General features: G+C 45.5%; 1 protein-coding gene across 1 annotated transcript; it reads right to left on the reverse strand.

The window, feature by feature from the left end:
• Positions 1-388: 388 nt before the first annotated feature.
• Positions 389-20254, reverse strand: TRIM54 (tripartite motif containing 54). Its single transcript, XM_058550675.1, has 9 exons — positions 19597-20254; positions 4830-5002; positions 4109-4280; positions 2531-2626; positions 1594-1827; positions 1310-1332; positions 1074-1198; positions 849-941; positions 389-524 (listed from the first exon to the last, which is right to left on the reverse strand). Exons 1-9 carry the CDS (start codon positions 19762-19764, stop codon positions 508-510), a joined length of 1101 nt encoding a protein of 366 aa, XP_058406658.1. The 5' UTR covers positions 19765-20254; the 3' UTR covers positions 389-507.
• Between the last annotated feature and the right edge of the window lie 1193 nt (positions 20255-21447).

The following is a 21447-nucleotide window of genomic DNA, read 5'->3' on the forward strand; positions in this document are numbered from 1 at the left end:
AAGAGCCTTTGCCTCTGTTTTGGGGGCGCGGGGAACCCCGGCAGGGTGGGAACCTGTGGGAAAGTGGGGCCTCCCAGGCCGGCTGGAGGGAACCAGGTGCTGCAGGAGGGCTCCGCGAAACGGCTTTCAGCCAGGGTCCTGTGGTCCCCATTGTCTTCAAGTCCCCCAGGAACTCAAGTCCTGGTGCCGCTGCACCATCCCGACCCTTTTCCCTTGGCACTGGGCTTGCGAATCCGTGCCTGATATCAAGGAGGTGGCCACCTGGGGTTCATTCCACTTCCGCCCCCCGAAATAGTCCCAGATCCGGAGAAGCGCGGGATGGTGATGGAGTCGCCTCTAAGCAGAGGCTGAGCGAGCGAGCAGTGAAAGGAGCTGCGATCGGGACGCATTAGCCCTTTATTGAGCCCCTCCCCGCGCGGGGCGCCGAGCTGAGTGGCGCGGTGGTCCCTGCGCAGATCCTCCGCGAAGCGAGCGACCTGCCCTGGGTGCGCGGGCTCCGGGAGCGGGTCAGTGCGGGCCTGTGCCTGGGAAAGAAAGCTCGGTGGGCGGGCGCTCAAAGGAATAAGTAACTCCGAACCCAGCTCACCCCCTTTGTCCAGCTGCGTGGATTTTTTCCTTCACTTTCCCACCCAGCCTGGTTTTCCAAAGCCCCAGAGGAATGGCTGGTGGGCAAGACAATGTCTTCTGCACGCGCGCTAGGGGGCGCTCCTCTCCCGCTGGGAGTTGGCAAGCACTTAAAAGGAGTGAGGGCTACAAGCGGTCCCTGCTGCAGCAGGGAGGACAATTCACCGAGGGGGGGACAGGAGAGTACCAGCCAGTCCCCGCCATGCCCCTCAGGCCACACTCACCTTCCGGCCGATCTGGCCGCTCTTCCTCAGGCCCTGCGCTGCCCTCTTCCCCGTCCAACGCCACCTCTTCATCCTCTTCCTCCCTGGAAGCGCCTGGGCCGAAGGAAGGCCTCCTGAGCTGGAGTCTCTGCTTCTCTGGCCGTCATGCCCCGCCTGGCCCCTACCCGAGGGTCTGGACGCCCAGTCCCAACGGCCTGCCGGCCCCTCCCATCCTTGCTCCCTCACCCGGCTGGAAGTCGATGGTCCTCAGCATTTCGGCCACGTGCTCCACGCTCACGGTGAATTGCTCCATGCTTTCATAGCCCGGCTCCGGCCGTCCAGCCAACTCCACCTTCGACATTGTCCCGACCCTGCGGCGGTGGCAGCGGCTCATCTGGACACGCCCCAACACCCTCCCCCCCCACCCCATGGCAGTGGAGCCCCGCGGCCCCTTCCTTTCCCTTCCCGCTCCGCCTACTCACTTATTGATCAGCTCCTTGGCCTGCTGCAGGGAAGAAAGGAGGGTGAGAGTAAGCACTGTGTCAACCTCTGGCAAAGTCTCATTTCTGACGCCCACCACAGTCCTGCGCAGGAGGTGGGGATGCATACCCCAATTCCTTAAGGAGAAAAGGGACTCAGAGAGGGTGACTTGACCCAAAGTCCTGGGGCAAGTAGGTACCAGAGATAAGATCTGTACCCAGATCTCCAGGTGCCCAGGCCCCTACTCCAGCCACTATGCAGCCTGCCACTCTCCCCCAGGGCCCACCTGCAGGTAGAGCGCCATCTGCGGCTCCTCCATGGACTGGATGGCTGACTCCACGAGCTTAGATGAGGCCTCCAAGTGGTCTCCGTATTGGCGAATGAGGCTCCTGACGCGCTGCAGCTTTTCCTCCTGCTCCCTGGCCAGCGCCTGCAGCAGCTCACCCTTACGCTCTTCCAGCACCGCGCACAGGGCCTCGAACCTCTGGTTTAGCAACTGCTTCTGCCTCCGGCTGTTGTCCTGAAAGACGGGAGCAAGGACCAAACCTCATATAGTTGAGGGAGCACCCGGTTACTTGTCCTCCTCCCCACTAAATGGAAGTCACAGAGAGCCAAGAAGAAAAGTGACCTGTCAATTATACCACAAGTTAGTGGCAGAGCCAGAACTCCAGCCAAGGGCTGCTGATTCCCAGAGCTTTTCAGTAATAACAATAACACAATATTATTTTTATTGAGGTATAAGTGACATATAACAATATATTAGTTTCAGATGTACAATGTAATGATTCAATATTTGTATATATTGTGAAATGATCACTACAATATGTCTAGTTAACATCCATCACCATACACAGTTATAAAACTTCTTTTTCTTGTGATGAGAACTTTTAAGATCTACTCTCTTTGCAAATAACATGATATTTTAAAGTAGCTTCATAAGTGCTGTCTATATCTCTGGCCCTTGTTTTTACTTGTAACTATCTCATTTAATTCTCAAAAAGATCCAATGAGGTAGCCACCATATCATTCTCATTATCATTATTTTATGTAATTAAAAGCAAATAAACCAAAGCACAGAGAAGTTAAGTAACTGAACCAAAGTCACAGAGCTAGTGAGGGGAAGATCTGGGATTCAAACCTGCAGCCTGGCAAAGCACATCCCACTACTTGTGCTCTACTTCCAGAAGCCCAGAAACTTTCCCTCCCTCCCATGCCAGACTCACCTCGATGGTCTGGCACACTTCCTCCATCTGTGTGATCACTGCTTGCACACGATCATTGCCCGCCACCAGCATCGCGATGCCATCACTGAGCTCACTCTGCCACACACACAGGCCAGCACTTAGGGCTGGAGGACCTGGTCTAGCACTGCACCCCTCCCATCCCAGCCAGAGCTGCTGAGGAGAGGACTGCTCCCTCCACTCCACCATCAGGCCATCTTCAGGGCAGCTATTCCAGAGATCTAGAGGGCTTGGAACCACCCAAGAAGCATGGAAGCACAGTCTATGGATTCTAGAAGGAGGTGGAGAGGAAGTCCTCCACCACCAAATGAGAAAGGAAGAGACATTCACCAAACATCCACCCAATGCCAGGCACTGGGCTAAATGCTTTATCTGTAGATTCATATCTTCCATCAATTCTGAAAAATTCTTCATGATTATCTGTGAGGATAATATTGCCTCTTCTCCATTCTCTTTATTCTCTCATTCTGTGACTCCAATTAGATATATGTTAGACCTTCTCATCTTGCAGTGCTGCATTCTAGGCTATTTTTTCAGTTCCCTCTTCCTGTTCACTAATTCTCTCTTCAGAGAAATCTCTAATTTAATTCATCTTTTGAATGTTTTATTTCAACACTTATATTTTCATTTCTAAAAGCTCTATCTGGCTCTTTGTCAAATCTCCATTTTTGATCATCTATTATTGCTTTTTATAAAAACTTTGTCATTTTTTTAGAGCATTTTATACACAGTGACTTTCTATTCTTTAATAATTCCAATATCTGAATTCCTCAGAGGTCTAAATCTATAATTTTTGTTTCTGCTGATGTCACTCATGGGGTACATTTCTTTGTGTATCTTCTACTGCGAGCTAATTTGTTTTTGTTCTTAATCTAAGGAAAATCCAAAGGCCTAAATTGAGGGGTTTTTTCCTCCAGGCAGAATTTGCATTTGCTTTTGTCAAAAGGCAGGTGGCACAACTGACAACTTTAGTTCCTGGGATCCCAGTTTAACCTGAGATTCTTGGAGGTCTTCACTGCAGGTCCCACACCTTTTAGGGGTTTGGAGGCATAGTCTCATCTCTTTAGCCCAGTAATACTGCCAGCATCTGCCCTCTGGGAAATCCTGCCTTTTCTGTGCTTACCACTCAGGGTTCTCTTTTCAGCTCATTCCTCGCTCCTCCTCTCCCCACCCCACTCCTACTTGGAGATTTCCTTTACTTCCTTTGTGCCTTCCAATATCATTTTTAAATTATGTTTTATGGAGAATCTAGTTGTGTGATAGGGAGAGGGCCTTGACAGTATCTAGTCCACCACACTGAAGTCTCTGCTTGCATCCACTGTCTCATTTTATCCTTACAACTCTGAGAAGCAGGCATTTTCTTCCTCATTTTACAAGTAAGGAAAGTGAGCACCAGAGAGGTCAAGTGATTTACCCAAGGTCACACACTGAGTCACGCATAGAGCTAGGACTTTAGCTCTGATCTGCCTGCCTTTAAAACCAAGTGGAGTAAGAGGCTGAGTTTGAGACCCTGTCCTATGTCCCTACCCCCACATGCCTGCTCCTTCTGCTGCTTGATACCTTCTGGCGTTTGTAAATGGTGGGCAATGGGGCCACCTCACAGTCCTTGTGGGCTCCGAAGACCTTGCAGAGAGAGCAGGTGGGCACTTCACAGCTCAAGCAGTAGATATTGATCTTCTCATCTTCATGCTCCTCGCACATGAGGTGCTGCTCAGCCTTGGAGTGTAGTGGCCTGGAAGGGAGTGGGCAGGGTGGCAGGAGGGTCAGGGTCCAGGCCAGGGGAAGGTGGGCCTGCAGAGTTGGGGGGGCCCCATGAACACCTTCTCTTCAGCCTCCACCAACCACCACCACCACCACCTTCTCTGCCCCTGCAGCTGGTGCTGTGGCTGGGCAGGTGAGTGACTTCCACAGTGCTCTTCATTTGAGGAATAGAAAGAGCTAAGGGGTAGAAGAATCTTAGATCCAAGAATAGTCTCTATTCCAGGAGGCAGGGAAATCCCACAGGGCAGGAAGTCATGGAGGGTTGGCAAGGACCTTGCTGATGGACTGCCAGCCCCTCCCCAGGGGGAGAGAGTGAAGGTGAAGCATTGACCAGGAATCAGAGATCACCTGAGCTGGGTGACCTGGGACAAGTGCCTCCCCATCTTTGGGTCTAATCTTCTTATCTCTAAACTGAAGGGGCAGGCTGATTGTTTCAGCCTCTCCCTTCTGGCCCTGATGGGTTCCCCCACTGTGTTCCAGGCTCCACCCTTTAGAAAGACAAGAGGCCCTGACAGCTCACCGGGAAGACTCCTGCTTATAAATGTCGATAATGTTCTCCACTAGCAGGTTTCTCTGCAGTCCGTAGACACCATGTCGGTCCAGGACAACTTCATGCCTGCAAGATGGGCAGCGGAAACGGCCTCCTGAAGACACAGTGGTGGAGCCCCGGGATTGCCACAGAGGGTTCGAAGCCTGTGGGGACAGGTAGCGTGAGAGAACAGGCACAGTGAGGCATGAAGGAACTGGGAGGAGGCAAGGGGAAGGTAACGGAGGCTAGGGAGCATGAGAATGGTGGAGGGGGAGGCATCAGCTCTTTTCTATGGCTGGGCCTTCTTCTGAGAGCAGCTCAGGGTGGGTGGCCATGGAGATCTTGTTTCCCACCTTTGCCTCATTACTCAGCCCACCTCCTTGAGTGTCCTGCATCCAGAGCCTAGCTTTGGTCAAGGCTTAGTCAGGACAGGATCTCCCCAAAGGGACATCTTGGAGTTGTGGGGAGACATTGATCTTGGCAGGAAGGCTTAGGTAGGAAATGGACTCTGCATGATACAGCCAATGCCCTCCAGCCTGCAGCTCTCATGGGTCACATCTAGGGAAGATTCTCTGCAGCCCTGGGTAGGGGCACAAGCAGAGACAAGTGCTGAACAATGGGGCAGACAAGCCACATCCAGCCGGGTAATTCAGGGAAATCACTCCAGGGACTGAAAATCAGGAGTCTTGGGTTCTTGTGCTGCCCCCGACACTGTTCTACTATGTAAATTTGGGCAAGCATTAACCCTTTAAAATTAAGGACTAGATTGGACTATTCATTCTACAACCAATACCGAGTGTGCCAGGTAATTACTGGGCTCTGGGGATAAGCTATGAACAAATGCATCCCTGCCCTAAGGACAAGCAAACTGACCACTACATCCAGTCGGCTGGGTGTTATGGTAGGGTAAGCTCAGAAGGAGAACTTACCAGAGATGCTCATCTCTTCCTCCCACTTACACCGTTTAGAGAACTTGCTCCATCTCATCCTAAAAGGGAGAGCCCTGCCATCTGCAAAACCCCAGGTCAGAGATAACTGTTTCAGAATTGAGGAGGTGATCGCCTGACCCAACAAAACCAATTACATTTTCTCTCTAGGAACTTGGAATTGAGACACAGAGGCTGAGGTGGCTAGACCATGTGCGGCTTTGGAACTGAAAAGACCTGTGGAGTTGGGCTAAGAGCTGACACTGTAGCGACCCAAAGTCTTGTGCAAGTGGAAGTTCAAAGTGTGAGGGGTCAGAAACTATGAGCAGAGAAGGCTGGAGAAAAGAAAAGAGTCAGTTTGTGGAGAGCAGCCGATAGAGTGCCTGAGTTTTTAGCAAGAAACATGGAGTAAAGACCATGTGTCCAAGCCTCCTTGCCAGATGGATGTGGCCAGTTGACTGCATTCTGGACAATGGAATGTACATAGAAATGTTTTGTACAATTTCTAGTAAGTATCTTTAGTGGGAGGGGCATGCCCTATTCCTCCTCTTTTCTCCTTCCTGCTGGCTGGAATGAAGATGGAATGGCTTTAGCTGAAATAGCCATCTTGAGCCATGAGGTTGCCATGTGTTGAGACTGGCAACAAGATAAAAAGAGCGCTGTGTCTGATGAGCGATCAGACTGTGTCTGATGACACAGTCCTGGACTGTCTATTCAGACTTTCACTTGAGAGGAAAAACAAATTTTTACCTTCTTTAAGCCATTGTTATTTTGGGTTTTCTGTCACTTACAGCGGGACCTAATCCTAACTGGCTTGAAGACCATGCACTCCTAGACAGTAATGGAGAGAACAGTCACCTGTGACTTTGTGTATATTTAGATGTATTTTCTGCAATTGGGTTCTATAAAATTCTCCAAATCCTTATGCTATACATTACCAGGACCCGTATGTGTGTGCAGCAGCCCCTATAACACATAGAGGGCGTCAAAGTCCACGGTCTTGTTTGATCCTTCGGTAGCAAGAGATGTAGGCAAGGCAGGAAATGTGGCCCCATTGTGAAGTGGGCAGCCTGTCTTGAGGAGAGTTACTGGCATGTATCACAAATATCACATTTTGGGGGGATTTCTTGAGAATTATAAGAAGTAAACACTTTACCTCATCATAAAGCTGGAATGGATTAGTTTGAGATTATCCAAGGCTGTGTTTGTGTATTTGTCCTTCTCAGTAACTAGCATTGTTAAGAATATTGTTGAGTTTAGTTTAGGGAATGGGTTAAAGTGTAAGATCACCGGGCTTTTGTTTGCTTAATACAATTACCTTTCAATATTTGGAATCCAAGTGAGTAAGGGGGTCCTGGGAGAACTCTAAGCCTGCAAGCTCATGGAGGGATCTTACTTCTCTTTGATTGCTGGTGGCAAGCATAGAAAGGTGCTCAGTAAACGTCTGAATGGGAGGAAAGGGGCATATTCTAAAACCTTAACCCAGAGCAAAGACAAACTCCTGGGTAGCATCTCCCCTCCACCTCCCTTCTTCAGTGCACCCTTCCTCTATACTCGTTATTTAACATTCAACACATGTGTTAAGGGCCTATTGTGTGTCAAGCTCTGTGCTATGGGCTTTCCAGACATTATTGAATTTAATCCTCAAGAATTTCTTGTAAAGATCGTAGAGGAGATGAACATTTTCCCCCTAACTCAGACTACAAGAAATATAATGACAATGGCTAACATCTATGAGCACTTTACGCCAGGCTTTGCTCTAAGTCCTTTTATTTGTATTAACTCATTTAATCCTCATATTAACTCTATGAAGTAGCTACTACTATTAGTCCATTTCAAAGATAGGAAATTATAGCCCAGAGAAGTTAAATAAATTGCACCTGGTCATCAGATAATAGGTGGCAGAGCCAATATTTGAACTCAGGGACTCTGACTCCAGAGTCTGTCCTAAAAATCAATATACCACATTGTCAGATACAATAAAACTTAGGCCAATTGAAGGGTGATGTCCAGAGCTAAGATTTATTTCTCTGAGTTTCAGGTAAAACAGATTTTAGTAAAAGAGTCATGAAGGGCCAAACATCAACTCTTCACAAAGGAAAGAAACAACAGCCTAAAAATCAACTGTGCAACTGTGGACTGAAGTTGTTTGAGCAAAGATAAATAACAGATGACCCATCAAATCAAAACCCTGTGTACCATGCAATGCTATAAGGGCCCAGCTCACAACCAGAATGTCCTGCTGGTCTGTGAAAAGGAAAGTAAATAGCTCAAATCTCAGGGAAGACTTCCTTCCATGGATCTACACATGCCTCAAGGGTAAATAATTCATCAGATTCTGTGTGAAAAATATTCTGAGGCAACATAACCAAACTGAGACACTCAACTGCCTACTAATCCAGGTCATGCCCCTCTATTCACCAAAGAACCCAAAGGACTAAACAGAGATTGCAAACCAATGACAACATCCAGCTAGCCAGTTCACATGTAAGAGAACAGTGGAAGAAAGCCAAGGTAGACAGAGGGTTTAGTACAGAATTCACCCTCCACCCCAGATAAAACTATCCTATTCAAAGAGGAGTGATGAGCAAAAGGGATCCAACAGGAGATGCAAGCCAAGATAATACCAAAAGAATAGGAAAAAGGAAGCATGACAAGCAAAGAACAGATGAAGAATGCCCTTTAGAAGAATTGCTCGAAGAAATAATACAATTTCAATCTGACATTTTTAAGGAAATAAAGAAAACATAGTCTGTTTGATTAAAGAAGAGATATAAGTGATGAAAGCTGGAGAATAAACGTGAGCTGGTAGAATTAAGGAAAGAAATCAAGTAAAATATATTATCAACACAGAAACAAAATTCACATTTGACTTACTAGGAAGTAAAATCTATGATACTGATAAAAGTCACATAGATCGTAGTAGAAAATAACAGAGATAAAAGTAATTGGGACTACGTGCTGCAACATAATGAAGACATTAGCCATAAGTGAAATAAGCCTGACACAAAAGGACAAATATTGTGTGATCCCTCTTATATGAGGTCCCTGGAATAGTCAAATTCATAGAGATAGAAAGTAGAATGGTGGTTGCCAGGGTCTGGGACGAGGGGGAACGGGGAGTTATTATTTAATAGATACAGAGTTTCAGTTTGGGAAGATGAAAAGTTCTGGAGATGGACAGTGGTGATGGTTGCACAGCAATGTGAATGTTCTTAACACCACTGAACTGCACAATTAAGAATGGTTAAGATGGTAAATTTATGTTTTGTTTTGTTTTTTGGTGAGGAAGATTGGCCCTGAGCTAACATTCATTGCCAATCCTCCTTTTTTTGCTGAGGAAAATTAGCCCTGAGCTAACATCCATTGCCAATCTTCCTTTTTTTTTTTTTTGCTGAGGAAGATTAGCCCTGAGCTAACATCTGTGCCCACCTTCCCCTATTTTATATGTGGAACGCCGCCCCAGCATGGTTTGATGAGCAGTGCATAGGTCCACGCCCGGGATCCAAACCTGCAAACCCTGGGCCGGGAAGTGCAGCGTGTGAACTTAACCACTACACCACCGGGCCATCCCCCATATTACATGTATTTTACCACAATAGTAACAAAAGAAAAAAAGTTAAAAAAAAAAAAGTAACCAGGTCTTGTTGGGATGTCTTAGCCATGGGTCCTACTTCAGACTCCCTACAGTTAGGATGGACCTCAGGGATTGACCTGAGGTGGACTGGGGAGGCACAGTACCTCTTCACCACTTCCCCACTTGCCAGAGAAATTTCTTTAGCAGCTCATTCCATTGGCTAATCACTACCATTCTCCCAGGACTCAGGGGTCTGAGAGGCGATCAATCCTCAGGCTGTCCACCCTAAATCTTTTAAGAACACCTTTCTTGAGAACTGGAGAGCACACAGGGCAGGTGCCGGGGAAGGGTTGTGCCTCTGCCTCTTCACAATTTGGTTAAGTGCTGGTGCTGCTCCCTGAAGCAGACACCACAACTGAGCAGAGCTTTTCCATTCCTGCCTTGGTCCCATAGTCCCCTCCGTCTTCCAAAGCTCAAGTCCTCCTGCCACATCCTACCTCTGGCTGGCTTTCCTCTTAACCTCCAGGACATCCCTTCCTTTCTGTGATTGCTTCAGCAATGTTTCCCCCCACCCAACTCCACACACACACACACACACACACACACACACACACACACGTACTCTTTAGCACTAGGCTAAGTTTGACTAGTAATAAAATAGTAAAGTTTATATTTTGGAGTTTCCAGGGTCCTCATGGCACAATGCTTATGTTGCTGAGCCATCTCACTGTGCTACCCACATGCTAATTCAGTGATTCTCAAAATATGGCATACATACTGATGACAAGCATGAAGATTTTAGGAGGTATGAGGATGGACATTTAAAATTTTTATGTGTTTACTTTCATGCATATTAGAAAAAATAACCAGCCTGTAAAAATGGTGATTTTTCATGGATTTTAACACTTTGAATGAGAATAAAGTGGGCTGGCCCCGTGGCTTGGTGGTTGAGTGCGCGCGCTCCGCTGCTGGTGGCCCGGGTTCAGATCCTGGGCACGCACCGGCACACCGCTTCTCCCACCATGCTGGGGCTGCATCCCACATACAGCAGCTGGAAGGATGTGCAACTGTGACATGCAACTATCTACTGGGGCTTTGGGGGAAAAATAAATAAATAAAATTATTTTAAAAAAAAAGAATGAGGATAAAGTAAATACTTAAGCTTTAAAGGTGAGTCCTTTTAAATAGAAATATGCAATCATAGTACAGGTGGGACACAGCTACAGCAAAAATCAGGAAGTTGAAATGAGAATGAAGTTTGGGAAGTTTGCTCTAACCCTTTCCTGACTCCCTCCTCTTATCAAAACTTGTCTGAGGGCTGCCCTGTGGCCTAGTGGTTAAGTTCTGCATGCTCCGCTTCAGTGGCCACGGTTTGGTTCTCAGCACGGATCTACAACACTTATTGGCCATGCTGTGGTCGCGACCCACAAACAAAATAGAGGAAGACTGGCAAAGATGGTAGCTCAGGGCAAATCTTCCTCAGCAAAACAAACAAACCACAAAACTTGTCCATCTTATGTCCCAAACCTTTTGCAAATGCTGGGTGGCTACTTTGAGAAAGTCATCTGTACTGGATATGTGGATAAAACTGTTATCCCTTCTTGGTAACATCTCTATATTTTAACAGAGGGCATTTAATGCAGCATGATATGGGGAAAGTAGCATTGACCTGAAGATACGGTTTGGATTTGCCATTTATGACTTTAGGAAAATAATTTCCCTCAGGGCTCCAACTTCCTCAGATCTAAAAAGAAGGATTTGTACTTAGCACTAGGTCATTTCAAGGGCTGACAGTCTCTGAGCAATGAGCCTCAATGGATATAATTATGGTAAGAATTTCAGATACACTGACCAGTGTGTATTTGCCTGTGAGATGGGGGGGGGGGGAGCTGGTGGTTTTTATAACAACCTTCTCCTCTCATATCATGTAGGCACCTTCTTCCTCTCTAACTTTGTGATCCAGTATCTCACTTCCATTTGTGCCTCTCCCTAGCTGTCACTGGAGCGCCCTCTTCCTGTCTGATGTAAGCAGTTCCTGAAATCCCATCTCCTCTGAAATAGCCCTGTGTGTTTAGATGGGTTTATACACTTTAAAATTTGTATTATCTATGAGGTTTTAGTTTTATATAATACATTGTATTATTCTTACAATCAGAATAAACAATAAAATTGCTTTTTCAGATAAGAAACATGCTGGTTATTTAACAGTAGAGGAAAGATTAATGAGTTATTAATAGAATTATTATGCAACTATCTTTAACAGAGTTCTTAATAACATGGGGGGATACTCATGTTATGATTTTAGATGAAAATGCAGGATATAAATCTTGATAGACAGTAGGATCCCAATTTTGAAATGGGTGATAAGATTTACAGGTGATTTTTAAAATTTCTTCTTTGTATTCATCTACATTTCCCAAGTTTCTCTGTATAGACCATGAATTACTTTATAATATGCATAAAATAAAAAATAAAACATGTTTGCAATAATTGTCCTTGAGTGATTCTTTATGGGTTTTTTTTTTTTTTTTTTTTGGTGAGCAAGATTGGCCCTGAGCTAACATCTGTTGCCAATTTCCTCTTTTTGCTTGAGGAAGATTGTCCCTGAGCTAACATCTGTGCCAACCTTCCTCTATTTTGTATGTAGGTCGCCACCACAGCATGGCTTGATGAGTGGTGTAGGTCCACGCCTGGGATCTGAACTTGTGAACCTGGGCCGCCAAAGTAGAGCATGCTGAACTTACCTACTACGCCACTGGGCCGGCCTCCCTTTTTTTTTTTTTTTTTTTTTAATAATTTCCAAATTTTGTACAAGGACTTTGGGGTCTGAAAAAAAACTTCACTGTTTAAAAATGCAATGCTCAGTCCTGACGTGAATAAAAAAGGGGCGCTAGAGTGCCATAAGAGCCAACAAGACAAAACACCACTTAGGAGAACCGTAAAGAAATACATTAGTTCAAATGAGGGGATGTTTAAGAAGATACCATTTGAAGACAGGGTAGACAGGTAGCAGGAGAAGGGAGGTAGGAAAGAGTTTCAGGAGATGAGAGAAACTATAGGAGTTTAGGTTATAGACAAAAGAAGCATAGAGGAAAGCTAGAAAGATGGGTTTTACCCTGAAGGGTTTTTTTTTTTTAATTGTGGTAAAATCATGGAGGGCTTTGAATCCAAGGGTAAGGTCTGAACTTAATTTTGTAGACAAGATTTCTAAACTGGGAGAGAAAATAAGAGTGAATATTAACCTAACAAAGGTAATTTGGATACATGGGAGGGGAGGGACAGGCTAAAGGCACAGATCAGCTGGCAAGCACATGTGAAAGTCAACGCCAGTCGCCAGTCACGGGGCAGCCCTCAGTGGCAGCAGTCCTGGAGAGATGAGATGCCAGAGGGGAATCAGCAGCACCGGCCAATCACTTGGATGTGGGAGGGCTGTGGGGAGAGGAAGGAGTCAAAGACAATTCTGGCATTTCAAGCCTGGATGCTTGGGGAGACGCTGGTGCCCGTAATGCAGGAGTACTTAAGCTGGAGACCACAGCCCCCTAAAGATCCACGACTAGAATTCAGGGGGTCTTTGAACCTGGATGGGAAAAAAAACTACATCTTCATTTTCATTAACCTCTAGCAGAAATTGGGCATTTCCCTCAATTTTGAAGGTAGGCAACAAACAACAGTAGTTTTAGTAGTATCTGTGACTTTGTCACCAACAGAAATCACAGATATTTTCATATCACATTACAGTTGTTGATCCAATCTCCAAAAAGAATTTGCACTTATCACTACTTCTAAACTATAGTAGCTGTTAGGCCCACCGCCCAATCTCATTATTTAACGTGTTAAGAAACACATATTACTCTATCAAACATGTTCTAATTATTTTGGTAGTTATATTCCAGTGTTTCTCAAGCTTTTTTTAATTACTGCCCCTTCCAGGAGACTTTTTAGACATCTTTTCCCTGATCGCCATCCCCTCCTCATTAAATTTTTTTTGGTGAGGAAGATCAGCCCTGAGCTAACATCCATGCTAATCCTCCTCTTTTTGCTGAGGAAGACCGGCTCTAAGCTAACACCTATTGCCAATCTTCCTCCCTTTTTTTTTTTTCCCCTAAAGCCCCAGTAGATAGTTGTATGTCATAGCTGCACTTCCTTCTAGTTGCTGTATGTGGGACGCAGCCTCAGCATAGCCAGAGAAGCGGTGCGTTGGTGCGCGCCCGGGATCCGAACCCGGGCCGCCAGTAGCGGAACACGCGCACTTAACCGTTAAGCCACCGGGCCAGCCCACCTCCTCATTAAATTTTTTTGTTTTTGTTTTTTTCGTGAGGAAGATCAGCCCTGAGCTAACATCCATGCTAATCTTCCTCTTTTTGCTGAGGAAGACTAGCTCTGAGCTAACATCTACTGCAAATCCTCCTCCTTTTTTTCCCCCCCAAAGCCCCAGTAGATAGTTGTATGTCATAGTTGGACAGCCTTCTAGTTGCTGTATGTGGGACGTGGCCTCAGCATGGCCAGAGAAGCGGTGCGTCGGTGCGCGCCTGGGATCCGAACCGGCCTGCCGGTATCGGAGCGCGCGCACTTAACTGCTAAGCCATGGGGCCGGCCCCTCCTCATTAAATTTTAATACTACAAATCTAAAAAGGTCAAACTCAGAGAAGCAGGAAGTAGAAAGATGGTTGCCAGGGGCTAGGGGTGGGGGAAATGGGCAGATGTTGGTCACAGGACACAAACTTTCAGTAATAAGATGAATAAGCTCTGGGGATCTAATGTACATCATGGTGACTATAGTTAATAATACTATATTGTATAGCTGGCATTTGCTAAGAGAGTATTAGACCATACACACAAACAATGGTAACTATGTGAGGTGATGGATATGTTAACTAGCTTGATTGTGGTAATCATTTCACAATGTAGATACATATATCAAATCATCACATTGGCCATCTTAAATACATATAATTTTTATCAATTATACCTCATAAAGCTGGGGGAAAAATTTTACACGAAAGCAAAAAATAAATAAAAATTAAATCACAATAAAAATTTTTTAATACCACAGATATACTTGGGCTGATATCACCCCTGTTGAGAAGGCATGCTGTGTTCTAACGCAATCGGTGTTCTTTATAATTGTATGTAGTATATTTTATGCATTTAAAAACGTTGTTCTTAAAAAACCCACACACATATTGGCCTTAGAAAGGCTCCATAGGCTTCACAAACTGACAAAGGGGCCCATGGTACAAAAAGATTACTTTTTGCCCTGATTGCAAGTCCCTAGCTAGCCTCATCACAAATGGGAATTTTATACTGTAAGGTGTAGATGGCAACCTCCTTACTATACTCCATGGCTGACAGTCTCCACATTGGACTAAAGATCTCTCAGCTGACTAATATCCATTAGCAAAATTCTATCTTCTGCTTCTGTTTGTCTTTTTATTTTAAGACTAAGAAATAACTGATGGGCGTATTGTACACATAAATGTCTTTGTTCTTCCTTTTAATCTTACATTTACATAAGGAAAGCAGCCCCTTAAAGTAAAATTTTGTGTGCCAATGATGTGATGTGTAGAGGAAATTCCATCACTCTAGGAAACAGAACACCTAGATTTATGTTCCCACTCTGTCCCTTTGTTTGTGTGACTGTAACCTGTTGCTTGTGTTCTCTCCTGTAAAATGCAAATAACATCCATTCTCTCTAACTCAAATGGCATCACGCATGTGAAGGTGCTCTATAAATTATAAAGCACTGCAAAAGGAATATTAACAATCCTAATCTAGACCTTAAAAATATATGACCACACAAAACCACTGGACATGAAATAACTGTTTTTTCTTCACTGTGAAGGATAAAATGGAATGGAATAAATAAATGGAATTAACCTCTAGGCTATGTTCAAGGCTTTTATGCGGCATACATGCCATAAGCTATCTCTCTTTTAGGCTGTATGGTGCCTTCTATTTCCTTTGTAATGTTCCATAGCATCTAATAGAAATGTTCCATCTAGAAAGATGCACTGTGAATGCAGTTACTCCATCAAATCTATACCTATCTCAGAATGTTGTCTCTCTTCCCTGGCTATCCAGAGTGATGCTAATTGGGGATACCAGTCCAGTATGCAAGGGGGGTTGAGGCTATCTCCCCCAACCTGATGGCCTGGCCAATGATGAATAGTGGACCATGTCAGTCCTCTGGGCCAGACCATCAGAATATACTGGAGAAACCATGGAGAAATGGTGGTCAGAAGACCAGACATTTGGAGAAAAGTTGAAGAGCCTTAGAGGAATCCAGGTGTCAGTAAAAGCTGAGCTGTGGGTGGGAGAGGGATTTTGAGTGGAGGGCTAGCTCTGCCTGACAGAACCTAGCAAAGAGACTGGCACAAGAGACTGGTTTATGAAAGGAGGCTGGCTGAAAGGAAGACTGATAAGCAGAAGAGTGAGTCAACCTAGGACACTAGTAATAGAATGGAAGGCCCTTAAAAAATGGAAATCCGTAACAATATTTCTTGAATTTGTGAAATCAGAATTACAAGGATGTTAAAGATAAGTTTAAAACATCCTTTTAATCTATATATGTGTAAACAGGATTGAAGAGGTGAAATAGCCTGATTTACATCACATGGCAAATTAAGGAAGAAACTGGTGGGACTAGCCCCCAGGAATGCTAAGTCTCAGTCGAGGTTTGTGCTCCCCACTAAGCCAAGTTTCTTCCCTAAAGTAAGCGAGATCCCTAACCCTGCTTCAAGGTTAATGCAATTCACAAAATGTCAATGAACCAATTTCTCACAAAGACGACTGGCCCAAGGTCAGGCTGGGGAGGCCCCAGTGCCCTGAATAGCAGGTGGAAGTGGTCGAAGAGGCAGGCTGTGCAGGATTTTCATTAGCAGGCCTGTACTTGATGACAACAGGTCCTAACAATTAACTGAGAAAGAACTGGAATTTGCAGTGGAGTGAAAGAGGTCATCTCTTTCCCAGACCGCCCTTTATTAGAGAAGGAGGCCCCTTTCTTGATATTCCTGTCTCTGTAAATGGCTCCTTAAATGGACACCCTCCAGAAAAGCTGTTCCTAAACAACCTTTTTACAAGGCCTTCTGGTTATCTGTTAAGTTACAACAGGGTGCAGCTCATAAACAAGTGCCCACAGGGAAGTGGGGGCAGGTATAAAAATAAACTGAAGGCTTGCTTTAAAGTAGTTTAGGAGTGAATATAATTTACAAATACAGAAACACATGGGAAGATGTTTGTGTCAAATTCCCACACCAACAGCTTTCCTCTAGTCAAAATGCTTGGTAGCTGAGTGGGCGCAAATCTGGGGAAAGAGGGAGGGAGAAATTAGAGGGGGTTAACGTGGTGTTTTATTCTGTTTAAATTCAGAGAGAGATGTATTACAGCTCTAAAGAAAACCAGTTAAATTGTGAAGGCAACTATGTAAAAATATGTATGGGGACAAGGGCTTGAAAGTAATATGTAAACATGAGAATAACTGTGTTGGGAGAGGTAGGATTATGAATGATTTCCTCCCAAACCTTTAATACTGTTTAACATTTTCAATTAAATGTTTTAACTTTTCAAATTTTGCTTCCTGGCTCTCTAGTTAACCTGATGTTATAAAATCACAGTTCCCAAAAATTCTCGTTGTCCATCACAGCAGTCTTCAGGACAGCAAAACACTGGACACCACCTAAATGTTTTAGAAGATTGATTAAACAGACTGTAGTCCAGTCATAACAATGGAACACTATATAGCCATTTAAAAAGGAAGACACAGAGCTGAATGTGTGAATATGGAACAACCACCATGCGAGAGTAAGCGAACAAAGACAGGTGTAGGGCAAGGAGTCTAGTTTAAATATACATATACACACACCATATATATATATGTACACACACTATATATACACACACACACACACACACCCCACACACGTATCTATCCATGGAAAATTTCTGGAAGGATACCCAAGAAAGTTGGCAATGGCTACCTCTATCTGGAAAAGGGAATTCAGTGCCCGAGGTGAAGATTCACTTTTCTTGATATAAACTTTATACTGGTTGAAAAAAAATATGTATAATATACTGGTGTCACTTTTATAAGTCCTGTTAACTTTCTAGGCAATGTCCTAAGGGTATTCTTCCTAAGCGGTTTTAACATAGAGGAACCAAAAGTCCTATTCTTGTCCCCATACTTAGAAAACAGACTATCTGATTATGCCTAGAGTTGTCAAAATGTGGAGGCAATGTGTGAAAAAACTAAATATGCTCATCTTTCAGAGGGAGATTTACTGAGATGTATATACATAAGCGCAGCTGAAGAACTGGGTCAGCCTCCCACCAGGCCGTCCCAAATAAAGCAGCAAGGGAATGAGCTGTTCCCTCCTCTCTCCTTGGAGGGCCCAGAGGTGCTCTGCACTTTAAAAGATACCCACCAGTCCAGATCCACAGAACCATCCCAAGCCATCCCTGGGAATCATGTTATCTCTCAAATATTCTGCACAGTACTTGACCCAACCCATTCCCAGGTCTCTCTGGGCCCAGATCAGTATTCCAGAGCTTCAAGGAGCCGAAACTGTGTGCCTTGATACAGAGGACAGGCTTGAACAAGGAAGGTCACTTAAACATCTTCTAGCCTCCATACTCAGGACCTGTCCCTGCATCCCTCTGCCCGATGACACTGTGTGCCTTGCATTTGAATATTCTGACCACTTTTTTACAGGACACATTACCTTCACTTTCAAAACTTCTATTTGCATTCACATATTTCAGGTTCTAATGAAAGAAAAGTTTCACTACAAATTCATTTTGCCATTCCCTTCTAGGCATCTCAGCCTGCAGGATGTTCAGAGAGTTACTCAGACCAAGGGAAAAACCAAGATGGAGGGCAAGGCATAGTCTCTCCTACATGACTTGATGCCTGGAATAAGCAGGCATAGCAGTCAGTCTAGGCCTCCAGAAAGGGAAAATCACTGGCTCTGAGATACTCTGGAGCCAAATAACGGCAGGTTTGGACACATAGAGGAATAGGAGATGGGAATGGGCCCTGATGTGAAGATGGCAGGAAAGACTATGGGGCTGGGCACTCAGTGAAGACGGCAGGCAGTAGAGAGACAAAGTGTGGGTCACAGGGCACAGCTGGAGGATGGCCTGACTTAGCTAGCCCATTATTTTCCCCCAAACATGCTGCCACAAAGAACTTAAAAGGGAAATATTTTCTTGGTTAAGTTAAAAATCACTTGTGTTCAACACATTTCCCCATAATTTCTGATACAGCTGAAGAATATGTGTTCATGATGTTCCTTATTGCCCCATGCATACTAAGCCAGCCAGCTCTGGTCTAGTCAATTTTTACTTCATTTGCAAGATCTTTGCGTGTGTGTGTGTGTGTGTGTCTTTTCCCCTCACTCTCCCTGATCTTTGTTCCATTTTCTATATTACTAGTTTTTCTAGATTACTAGAGCCTACACCAGTGGCACAGGGCAAGAAAGCAAGCTCAGGAATAAACCATTCTGTGATATGCTGCTTTTCTTTTTGAAACTAGTAGCTAAAATGGTATCTGTGAATTTGATTAGCTATGCTTTGCCCCACGACCACATATAAACCCAAACTCATTATATTTCTGAGAAGTAAAATTTCATGTCTGCCTTCTCTGCTGAAGTGACCTCAATCCTTTTTAACCAGCAGGCCCCTTTATTGACCAATCTGGAGCGGGGCACAGGCCTGAGCTTTAGTTGGGGAGAATTCCCAGTCTCCTGTCCACTGTCTAACTCTGCCCCCAAAAGATGGATATGCTGAGCTTTGCCTTAAATACAAATAGTTTCACTGTCATCATGAACTTTTCTCACAGGGTTCATTTTTTAATGTTTCATTATCTCATTGCTATTTTCTCCAGATTTTCTGTATTGTTCTCGAAACCCGAAACTCCAAACAAGGATGCAGAGTCTAGTATAGACTGTTGTACAGTCTGATGTAGGATCACCTCCCTCCCAGCTCTATGCGGGTCTTCTTTCCTCTGTAGATACCAGCATTCCAGCTGCTGTCCATGCACAGGCTGTACTTGCCAGCCTGCAGAGCAGCTGCTGACTCATGCTTACTTTGGGATCTGCTAGGACCCCTGGCTCTTCTTCTGCTCTTCAACCAGGACAGCCACCACCCACCTCATAGAATACTCTGCCCATCACCTTCCGGGGTCTCAGCTCTGACCTGATGAGAAGTCCCCCACAAGTCTGCACTGCTTTACCTGGCCCTGCCCCCGCCCCTGGCCCACCTGGAAGACGTCGTTGGCACACTTGCGGCACAGGTTGTGCTGGCAGGGCAAGATCACCACCGGTTTGGAGAACATCTCCAGGCAGATGGGGCAGATGAGCTGCTTCTCCAGGTTGTCCATGCTGTGTGCATCCCCTAGCAGCGGCTTGAAACCCACTGTGAAGTTCATCCCCTCAGTGATTGTGCCTATCCTGGCCTTGGCCCTGGTCCTGGCCTTGTCTCACTGCCTCTGGACCCTTCCTCGCTTACTTCAGACAGCCTGTGGATTCTTATGTTCCCTTCTGTTGCTTACTCTTGAAATAGCTCTGCTATCTCTCCTGTCCCTTCCTCTAACAATTCACCTCGTCCTTAGATAGCTGTTTTCAGACACTTCTCTGTCTCTCTATTCTTTGCTCTGTACCCCAGCCAGGCACATGTAGCTTTATCTACCCTTCCCTCCCTGAATGACTCTGTCCCTGGAAATTTCTCCTTTTGTTCCCCAAATGACTCTTGTTCACTCTATGGGCAGCACTGTTTGTCTCTCACTCCCCAGAGAGATTAACTTTAACGTGGGGGTGGGGAACAAGGGGCATCTGCGTGACATTCCAACTCCCAATTTAGCTCATGTAAGGCGAGCCACAGCTGTCACTGAGTGAGTGACCCTGACTCACTCAGTAATGGGTGACTCCCTTGAGCAAGAGCAGGGGTGAGCTTCACTGCTTAGGGTGAAAGGTGGGCAGTAAAGGTGTCAGGCTCTCACTTGCTCTCCCACTCAGAAGGCTCCTGTGAGCCCCTGACTCCCAGGCTCTGGCTTGGGCCCTTCTTCCAGGGCAGTGACACAGAATCTAAATCAGCCTGGATGAGAGGCACCATACATGGCTCACGGTGGGAGGAAAGATACTGCCAGACTCACAGACTGTCAGTGAAAGTTTCTGCCTCCAAGGCTTAGCCAGTGACCCTGGCCCTCTTCCTCTGACCCCTGTGATTCAGAACAGAGGCACCAGAGACTAGAGAGAGAGGCTCTGGTCCAACACTTCTGGTCCATTTTTGTTCTTGCCCAGACCTTTCTTATATCACCCCAGGAAAAGCAGCTCAGGAAGCTGGCACTGGAAGCCAGGGCCTGGAACGACCTCATGAGCATGCCCCTGACAAAGTGTGGGATTCTGGTCCATGACAACATCACCGGAGCCACTCCAAGGACTTTAAATTTGTTAGGAAATCAAGAGAAGCTGAGCTGGGCAGACAGGACCTGAATACCAGGAACCTATTTTGGGCACCAGGGGAATCAGTCTCCAGGGAAATTTTAGAGGTCTGACAAAGTCATAATCACAAGGCTCCAGGAACCTTCTGCCCCAACTCCATAGTTGTCCCAGACTCCTACTGTCCAAAGCAGGCTGGTCTCACGTGTGAGCACTGGGCTTCTGTCTTTTTCTCCTACAGGACTTTTTCTCCATCCCAGGCACAATTTGTCTTTTTTGGGACCAACATATGCACTGGGATTTGACAAAAACTCTTTTATTTACTGACATTCATTTGCCCTTCTCCCAGTCAGGAGAGAGAATTTTGAGGAGTTACTAGGCTCTGACCCTGGGTGGACAGGAAATAAATGGTGTGGAGAGGATACCAAACAGGCAGTGTGAAGAGGCACGAGTGGGGAAAGGGTCTGTAAAAGTACAGTATTTTCCCTATCACGTTTCATGCCCCTGCTTTAAGAACAAAATATATGGTGATCAGCCGGCATAAGACGTGGTAAAAAGTGTGGAGGCAAAGCAGGCACTGACGCATGAACTTCAGTCAACCCACAGGACCCATGCTAATGGGCGCTGTGCTGGTAGTTGCAGTCCAGGGAGAATCCAAAGGTGAGATAAACACC

Source organism: Diceros bicornis, chromosome 12 (genome assembly GCF_020826845.1).
Source record: "Diceros bicornis minor isolate mBicDic1 chromosome 12, mDicBic1.mat.cur, whole genome shotgun sequence".
Lineage (NCBI taxonomy): Eukaryota > Metazoa > Chordata > Mammalia > Perissodactyla > Rhinocerotidae > Diceros > Diceros bicornis.

What these genes read in the sequence shown, in the direction of transcription:
- TRIM54 (XM_058550675.1), bottom strand. Translation starts at nt 19,764, where the DNA reads ATGAACTTCACAGTGGGTTTCAAGCCGCTGCTAGGGGATGCACACAGC. An exon ending in GTGCCAACGACGTCTTCCAG is followed by an intron (nt 5,003 to 19,596) that starts GTGGGCCAGGGG and finishes CTGTCCCCACAG; the next exon opens with GCTTCGAACCCTCTGTGGCA. An exon ending in TATAAGCAGGAGTCTTCCCG is followed by an intron (nt 4,281 to 4,829) that starts GTGAGCTGTCAG and finishes ACTCCCTTCCAG; the next exon opens with GCCACTACACTCCAAGGCTG.